Source organism: Octopus bimaculoides, chromosome 10 (assembly GCF_001194135.2).
Source record: "Octopus bimaculoides isolate UCB-OBI-ISO-001 chromosome 10, ASM119413v2, whole genome shotgun sequence".
NCBI lineage: Eukaryota > Metazoa > Mollusca > Cephalopoda > Octopoda > Octopodidae > Octopus > Octopus bimaculoides.
Window position 1 is genome coordinate 953,405 of NC_068990.1, and position 9,995 is coordinate 963,399.

The 9,995-nt window shown below is 38.8% G+C and overlaps 1 protein-coding gene across 1 annotated transcript in view; it reads right to left on the reverse strand.

Annotated features, from left to right (window-relative positions):
* LOC106867348 (intraflagellar transport protein 88 homolog) overlaps nucleotides 1-9,995 on the reverse strand; it is a 100,442-nt gene that overhangs the window by 67,903 nt on the left and 22,544 nt on the right. The window contains exons 6-9 of the mRNA XM_014912200.2: nucleotides 5,536-5,626; nucleotides 4,870-4,974; nucleotides 3,301-3,403; nucleotides 1,156-1,270 (exon numbers count right to left, since the gene is read on the reverse strand). Coding sequence (XP_014767686.1) covers nucleotides 1,156-1,270; nucleotides 3,301-3,403; nucleotides 4,870-4,974; nucleotides 5,536-5,626 — 414 coding nt within the window. The remainder of the gene's footprint in view (nucleotides 1-1,155; nucleotides 1,271-3,300; nucleotides 3,404-4,869; nucleotides 4,975-5,535; nucleotides 5,627-9,995) is intronic.

Here is a 9,995-nt window from a genome sequence, read left to right on the forward strand (position 1 = left end):
TATGCATATTTATACATACATGCATACACACACACACACATATATATATGCATGCATATGTGCATATACATACACAGACATAGATACACATGCACACATATATATGTATACACAGAAAGATGTGTGTGTGCATATATATGTATATATATATATATGTGTATGCGTGTGTGTGTGTGTGTGTGTACACACACACACACACACACCTATATATTCATGTACATACATACACATATAGAATCTACATAAACATATTGTTATACACACACACACATACATGTATGTATGTAGAGTACATAAACGATTTCAAAACAATTAACCACTTTGCTTCTTTGTATATCTGTTAATTATTATTAATTAATAAATATATAAATATCAAAGGAACACACACATATACACACTCATGTTCACGCACATGTCGATAAATACCTCTGAAAACCAAATCCCAAAGACAATACAATTAACTGTTCTACAAATAAATTGCTATAGATTCGATATACAATAAAAAATTTTTAATAAAAATAAAAAACAAGGAATATATTCATTAAAGCCAACAAAATGAAAGTACTTTATATATGGAAGTTGCTTTTGTCTTTTCCGCTAAAAGAAAATCTGAAAAAAAAAACCTAAGTAAATCTATAAACAAATAAGTAAACCACAAGAATAATAAAACAGACAATTGTTGTTGCTGTTGTTGTTGTTTTTGTTGCTCTATTATTGAACAAAACTAAAAGTAAACACGTTTATTATTTTTCCATGAGAACAATATCTTTAAGTTAACAGCAAATATCTGAAAGATCAAAGACTTTACACACTACATTTCTGCTATTGAATTGCTTTTTTTTTTTTTTCTTCCTTTCTTTCTCTCATGTTTGTTTAGTTGTGAAGTTTTCAAGATGAAAAAAATCAAAACACAAAAAAAAAAAAAATAGATATTTTAAAGAATTTACAAATCCTAAAACGAGCTAAGTAATTCCAAGTGCCATAACTGCACAAACATGTCTATATATATAGATATTCTCTTTAATTCTTCTTCTTTTACCTTAATCCTATTATTATTATTATTATTATTATTATTATTATTATTATTATTATTATTATTATGCTTGTTTTGGTTTTACATATTCTAGATAAAACAACAAGAGATTTATTCCTTACTTCATTTCCTTATGAGATAGTTGAACTTGGTCTAAAGCCATCCGGTAGAACTTGATAGCCTTTGGGTAGTTCTGCTGCTTAAAATATATGTTGCCAATGTTGACTTTCAGTCGACCTAATAAGGTATAAAAAGACAATTAGGGAGTTAGGTTATGCTGAAACAGTGAATAGTAAGCAGGTATACAACAAGTATATAACTGCTTATACCTTTCACTGTATTTCTGATGATAAAAACACTCTCTATGTATGTTTAACCCTTTAGCATTTAATCTGGCCATATCTGGCCCAAACATTCTACCTGTTTTATGCTCAAATTGACAGGATCCAACATCTCACACCTAACCTATAATGTCATTCTAAAAATATACAAACACACCATTGAAATCTCAAAGCTACAGGATAATAATGCATGACAAATTCAAAACAATGTGAATAAATAAGCAATACATTTGACAAAGAGCATGGCTCAGTGGTTAGAGTGTTGGACTCACAATCAATAGGTAGTGAGTTCAAATCCTGGACCAAGTTTTGTGTTGTGTTCTTGAGCAAGAGACTTTATTTCATGTTGCTCCAGTTCAGTCATCTGTAAAAACGAGTTGCAACATCACTGGTGCCAAGCTGTATCAGCCTTTGCCTTTCCCTTGGACAACATTGGTGGCATGGAGAGGGGAGGCTGATATGCTCGGGTGACTACTGGTCTTCCATAAACATCCTTGTCCAGACTTGTGCCTAGGAGGGGGAACATTTCTAGGTGAATTCCCATGGTCACTAATGACCAAAAGGGTCCTCTACATTTGACAAAGAAATATGAATGTTAAAGGGATAATAAACTTCCCAGAAATTTGGTTCTAGTTTCAGTCGCACTAAGTCAGTGGTTCTCAACCGGGGTCCATGTGGCCCCTGAGAGTCCATATAAGATTTTTGGGGGTCCATGTAACAAAATAATAAATTGGAGATCCACAATAATATTTTAAGGTCCCCTGAAAAACTTTGCTTTAGATGTATGTATTGGTATGCATTTCAAAAAACAGCTAGGTTTCTTTCTCAAATGTTTTACATAGTTCAACCTACACAAGTTAATGTGTGGAAAACCAAATAGGAATTTTGAAAGAAGTTACTATAAAACTAGTTTTTAAACATCAAGTGGCTATGGGGGTCCACCAGAATAAAATACTAATCAAAGGGGTCCACAGATAAGAAATGTTTGGGAACCCCTGCACTAAGTGATATCTTTGAGAAATAGCTTCTACTAAAACCCTGGGCTAATCAAAATCTTGTCAGCCCCATTTATGCTTTTAACCTCTCATCAACTGGCACAAAGTCATCTTCCTTGACACTACTCCCCACTCCCAGTCAAGGGGTCTTTGTCTTCCAAGTTACTTGCTGACCCCGCTGATGCTGGTTCCATATGAAAAGCACCCAGTACACTTTGTAAATTGGTTGGTGTTAGGAAAGGTATCCAGATGTAAAAATCATACCAAAGTAAACAAGTCACTGGTTTCCATCAAACCATCTGATTTATGCCAGCATGGAACATGGTTATTAAATGATGATGATGATGACGATGGTAGGAACTGTTATTTCCTATTTGCTTACCTCTAGAATGTATGTAAAATGGCTAATATTTCCTTCAAATTTTGCTTTTGTTAAATTTATTCAAACCTCCAAAGAATCCCTCTCAACACATGGCTATGATGCTCCCCGACTACTCCTGCTCATGATCAGAGATGCACAATATTGTCAGCCACTAAGGGACGTTCTCAAGTGGTTATGGTCAAGCAACTGACAAGCAAATCTGTGGTATAGAGCAGAATATTTGCTCAGCACTGAATCTGTCTGAAATGTAATGGAGAATAAGTCAGTTTCAAAACGTTGGTGTCCCGGTCACAAAAGCAAAGTTTGATGGGAATAGTAGTCATTTCCTTTTGATTTCTAGACAGAAGCAAATAGGAAATAACACTTACTGAGCAAAGACAAATAAAAAAGAAAAATTTTGCTAGACACTGTTATCAATGCAGACTTCCTGAAAGTCAATGATTGGTCAGCTGATATACACTCTGTTGATTCAGTGAGCAGATATTCTCAAGGTTAACGAAATGATAAACTCAAATAGAATTCATTAGCAATAGACAAATAAATAAATACCTGCATTGTTGAAGAGCTTGTTCTTGACGATGACATTGTAGGTGTTCAGTGCTTCCGTGTACATTTCACATGCGTAGTAAACACTGGCTAAATTAAACAGAACCTAGAAAACAAATTAAAAGTTTGTAAGAGGAATGAAACCTCATGACAAATTCATATAAAGAGACGTTTTAGTAGCAGATTAAAGATTTCAAAGAATTTACATGTGCATTGTTACTAGCTATGAGAAAGCTCATGGCTCACTGGTTAGAGCATCAGGCCCACAATCATGAGGTAGTGAGTTTGATTCCCAGGCTAGGCTGCGCTTTGTGCTCTTGAGCAAGACACTTTATTTCACCTTGCTCAAGTTCACTCAGCTGTAGAAATGAGTTGTAAAGTCACTGGTGCCAAGCTGTATCGGCCCCTTTGCCTTTCCCTTGGATAACATCGGTGGCATGGAGAGGGGGAGGCTGGTATGCATGGGTGACTGTTGGCCTTCCATAAAACAACCTTGCCCAGACTTGTGTCTCGGAGGGTAACTTTCTGGGTGCAATCCCATGGTCATTCATGACCAAAGGGGGTCTTCACCCTTCTGTTACTAGAACTTCTAGAATATGTTGCATTAATTAGATGTCTATATGTCTTTATAGCTGGAAGAGCAAAATGTGGCTTCTACAAGCCACAGAGCTGGTTACTCATCCAGGAGAGTTTTTTCTTTTTTTTAACAGCTTTTGCAGATTCCTATGACTCTCTGTTGCCATCCAATTCCATTATTATGAATTTGAATCGGGAGCATGAGTCATAGCAAATCTTTCATTAGCTGACTACACAACCATGGACGCCACCCCTGTGGATGCATCGTGAGTTACTCTCTTGATAGAGCTTAGTGATCTTGACCGTTGATCTTCTAGGATTTCTCTGCTCAGCCTGACTGTAAGAAGTACCATTGACTCACTTGAGCTCTTCTGCCGTTTCTTCACAATCTACCATGCTGCAACCCCATGACTTTGTTATGTACCTGGCAGGATGGTTGAACAAGTGCTATGCCTTGCTAAAGGGCAGCCCATATCTATGCAGGGTACAGTTGTCACTCTTTGAGGTATTTTCAAAATAACTGCATACCTTAGGTGAGTAGTAACTCCAAATAAGAAACGATTTATGATATGGCAGTGATGGTGGAGGTGGATGTGGGGGACTATTTAGTCCTTGCTCTAGACAACTCCATAAAAACTAGTAAAATGGTAATTGTTGGCCAGTTTTTCTGTAACTGGGTGTGTAAAATAATGCAAACTAACGACAACTCATCTAAATCATCTAGCATGTAGAAACAGATGTAAAATGATGATGATGATGATGCTGATGATGCAGATTATAATTTTCTGGGCTCTTCATCATCATCATCATCATCATCATTTAATGTCCACTTTCCCTGCTGGCATGGGTGGGACGGTTTGATAAGAAACCTGCAGAAGTGTACTCAATCAGGGCTGACCTGGGGCTAAAAATCAACAGCAACAATCAACCAATCATATTATGCATCTAGAGTAAGTTAATTAATTGAAAAATTGTTATACTAAATTGTTAACTTACTGAATAAGTTAAATCCAGATTAATAGGTTCTCCCTGGGACACCTGCTTCCTGAGGCGTACAACAGCTTTCTCTTTTTTTTCTGCATCTTTTGCTTTTTCTAAAGCCTGCAAAAGTAAGAAATTCCTGTCTCAGAGTGTGAAGGGAGACATAAAAAAACAAACACAAATATGTGTGCGTGTGTGTTTGTGTGTGTGTTTGTGTGTGTGAGTGTGTGTGTGAATGTTTTTGTGTCTCCTTGTCTTCACATCACATGTATTTATAAATGATTGTCACTGCCATACAAGCAGCGTCATTCATTTCCAATATATTTGAAAAACATGTCATGGGGAAATATTACCGTGCTTGGAAAACAGGGTGAGGGTTGGTGTCAAGAAGGGTATTTGGCTGTAGAAAATAAACTCCATCAGATAAAATGATAATACATATTTTATATATATATGTAAATATAACAGTTAGCAATCTCCAAAACGGAAGGCAAAATTGGGAGATATAGTCTGTTATGTAAGCATTATACCTGTAAAACAATGTTCCAGAAACGCAGAGATTTTGAACTCAGACCATAAAGCACCAGAACTAAAAGCTGCATTTTTAGCAGAGGCTCTGCCAGTTCTGTTGCTTCAATAAAATATGGTCGGTTTATGAATTTGTGAAAATGGAAAACTTACAGCAGGAAAATCACAGCGGCTTGTAGAGAAACAGCTTTCTTCAATTAAAGCATAAGCTTTTTTCTCCAGATATTTCATTTTCTCTTCTGGTCTGGATGTTAACACAAATGAAAATAAAGATAAAAAAACACACAAACATAAGCATAAAAATTTTTTACAAACAAACAAATTATAATTATAGCATCTCTTCCTCTTCATGTGAAGGGGCATGGCTTATTGGGTAAGGTGTTCAGCTCATGATCAAAAGGTTGTATGTTCAATTCCTAGGCCAGGTGATATACTGTGCCTTTGAACAAGGCACCTCGTTTGCCGTTGTTTCAATCTACTCAGCTGAAATGAAACCCAACCAGGGGCTGGTGCAGCCCTTCTCTCCCTCTGAGTGCCACATCTTGGATATTCTACTGGGTTTTAAGATGAGGAAGCCAAGAAAGTGTCTATGATTGGACACAATATCAATTCATAAAAGCATGCCATATGTTACCAAGTCTTACTCACACTTGAGTGACATGTTCTGTGACCTTCATAGACAGGCAAACGTGATCTGTTATCTGATTTAACAGCTCTACTTGTCTCTTGCAAGCACAAGAATAACCCATGAATTGGGAATTCTTCCTCGCTTTCTCCCACCAGTATTTGAAGCAGTGGAAAAAGTTAAGAGTGTCACTCTTCTTCTCTCGGCTAAAAGTTTATTTAAAAACTCTTTAATAATTATAGCAAACAGAAGGCAAGTGTCTTCCACTATAGCCTCAATTTCTTGAGGCAGAATTCATATGGCCAGGTGCCTTTTGCATGTCATTGGTACAGGTACCATTCATGTGCCACCGGCATGGGTGCCTTTTATGTGTTACTGGCCACAGCCATGATTTCACTTAGCTTGACATGTCTTCTCATGCACAGTAAATCATCAGAAGTTTCGGTCGTTTGTCATCACCTCCATAAGACTCAACAACTGAAGATCATATTTCACCACCTTCTTCCAGGGTCTACCGCTTCCACAGGTTCTCTCCACACCTAGAGATCAACACCTATATATATGATGGACTCTCCCATTGTTAGATGATGTATGAGGGTTCGACAATTTCTTACCGAACAGCCACACAGATGATTTGTTCATAGTGATCAATTGTTTGTGTAGATATAAGCTCACTACCTCCATCAGATTGACATTACCTGTACAGGTGCTACAGGTGCCACATATCAGATGTTGAAATGATCGCAGAGCAACATGAAATGAAGAACTTTGCTCAAGAACACAATGCAATGCCCGGTCTGGGAATCGAACCCATGATCTTGCAAATTGTGAGTGCAACACCTTAACCACTAAGCCATATGTGATGGGTTTCTTTCAGTTTCTGTCCACCAAATCCACTCACAAGGCTTTGGTTGGCCTGAGGCTATAGCGGAAGACACTTGGCCAAGTACTGAACTCAAGACCACATTGTCAGCAAGCAAGCTTCTTAACCACAAAGCTACATGTGCATCTCCCATGACTGTCTAAAAGGAGCAAAAACAAGAGAAAGCAAAACAGCAACTCAATAAATAACCCCCATCCCCACCCTCACCAGAAAGAGAGGAGTTAATCAAAAAATAACAAAACAAAATAAAAGTAAATCATTAGAAGATATGCAAAAATTCAAAGCCGTTTCCATTCCTTCATTCGTTATTTTCTTGAGAATTGTCCTTCACAAGAAAAAATAAATGAATAAGAATTTGTAAAAATCAGAAGCTGATTTTTTTTTTCCCTGTTTTTCCCCAAATACACAGATAACACAAAATATTTGAGTTATTAGACTACAAAACTTATTCTTACAAGAACTTTACATGAAAAGAACTACTTTTGGGGAAAAATACAAGTCACATAGTGAGAGACTAATCAAAGGACGAAAAAAATAAAAATATAGCCAAAGTACTTCAGTATGTCAACATCTGAAAATAATTGCAGTTATTGCCAATAAACATCAAAGCAAAAGAAATATATGTCAGTATGCTTATCTTGACATCCCAGCTTTCTCTCTCTCTCTTACACACACATATACTGACGCATATGTGTGCCATCATAATCATTAACATCATCATGGTCATCATCATTTTAAAATCTACTTCCCTAAGCATGCTTGAATCAGATGGAATTCATTTAGGAAGATACTCTACGGCCTGATGTCCTTTCTGTTGCCAACTGACACTCAGCAAGATTGTATTTTCCCAGTATTTCCAAACAAGGAAGCATTTTCTCCCCATGTGGACATAAATTCACAGAAAATTGGAAATGAAAAAACATCACTCGCATGACAGTGGCACACGTTTACAATTATTTCATAATATCAAACAAGGCAAGGAGACACCAGAACACACATAAATATAGACAAATATGAAGAGGTTCTTTAAGTTTCCATCTACCAAATCAATGCAGAAAGCATTAAGTGGTTGGCGTTAGGAAGGGCATCCTGCTGTAGAAACCAAGCCAAAACAGACAATTGGAGTCTGGCCAGCTCTCCAGCAGGCCATCTCCTGTCAAACTATCTAACCCATGCCAGCATGGAAAACGAACATAAAACGATGATGATGATGATAATGATGAAGACATTGGTTGGTAGGTCCAGAGCTGGAGCAGAAGACACTTAAATCGCTTCAAAGTGAGATTGAACCTGAAATCACATATTTTGCATGTCTTGACAAGGAGACACAAACACACACACACACGTATATGTGCATGCACACACACACACACACCTGATTTCTTTCAGTTTCCATCTTCCAAGTCTATTCACAAGGCTTTATTCAGCTGGGGTTACAATGGAAAGACTTGCCCAAGGTGCAACACAATGGGACTGAACTTGAAACCAATATAAATATGAAATGAAATGTCTTTTATAAACAACTACTTTACAATTATTTAAATTGTGTATACATTTTGCGGGGACACCCTGTATATATACAAACACACTCTCATATCATCATCATCATTTAACATCCTTTTCGCCATGCTGCATGTGTGTGTGTGTAGGTGCAGGAGCAGCTGTGTGGTAAGTAGCTTACTTACCAACCACATGGTCCCGGGTTCAGTCCCACTGTGTGACACCTTGGGCAAGTGTCTTCTACTTTAGCCTCGGGCCAACCAAAACCATGGGAATAGATCTGGTAGACAGAAATTGAAAGAAGCCCGTTGTATATATCCTGGAAAGTTCCTAGGCGGGGAGGAATAACTTCCTGGAACATTCCAAGGAGGGGGCAAATACTTCTGGGAAAGTTCCAAGGCAGGGAGTTATTATTTCCTGGAAAGTCCCGAGAAGAGGGGGGGCGAATAACTTCCTAGAAAATTCCAAGGAAGGGAGCGCTGTGAATTACTTCCAGGAAAGGGGTGATTTACTTCCTGGAAAATTCCAAGGAAAAGGGGGAATTACCTCAGGGAACCTTCCGGGAGAAGGGGTGGGGAATTATTTGCTGGAAAGTTCCGAGCAGGGGGGGGCGAATTACTTCCTGGATAGTTCCAAGGCAAGGGAGGAGGAATTACTTCCCAGAAAGTGCCGAGGAGGGGAGGAATTAATTCCTGGAAAGTTACGAGAAAGCGGGCAAATTACTTTCTGGAAAGTTCCAAGGAAGAGGAAGAATCACTTCCTGGAAAGTTCCAAGGAAGGGGGACGAATTACTTCCTGGATATTTCCGAGGAAGGGGAGGAGAATCACTTCCTAGAAAGTTCCAAAGAAAGGGACGAGTTACATCCTGGAAAGTTGCAAGGATGTTCAGAGGATGAGCTAATTCTTGGAAAGTTCCGAGGGTAGGACTTTCCAAGGAATTCCTGGAGAGTTCCGAGGATAGGACTTCCTGGAAAGTTCAGAGGGTGGGACTTCCTGGATAATCTATTTCCTGGAAAGTTCCAAGGTTGCGACTTCCTAGAAACTTCAACAGAATGAAAGCAATTATTGCCTGGAAAATTCCGAGAACGGGGCGATTTATTTCCTGGAAAGTTTACGGGATGAGGTACTTCCTGGAAAGTTCCAAGGATGGGACTTCCTGGAAATTCCCGAGGACTTCGTGGAAAGTTCCAAGGATGGGACTTCCGGGAAAGTCCCGAGGACTTACTGGAAAGTTCCGAGGATCTAACTTCCTGAGAAGTTCCGAGGATGGGAGTTCCTGGAAAGTTCCGAGGGTAGCACTTCCTGGAAAGTTCCGAGGGTGGCACTTCCTGGGGAGCTTAATGTCACATCCTAGAAAGTTCCGAGGGTGGTACTTCCTGGAAAGTTCCGAGGGCGGCAGTTCCTGGAAAGTCCCGAGAGCGGCCCCGTGGCACTTCCTGGAAAGTTCCGAGGTGGCACTTCCTCGGAACTTCCAGGAAGTAATTCCTCCCCATCATTGGAACTTCCCAGGAAGTAGTACGCGCCCCAACCACGGAAATTTCCAGGAAGTATTTCGCCCCCTTCTCGGAACTTTCCAGGAAGCAATTCCTCCACCTCATCCCTTCA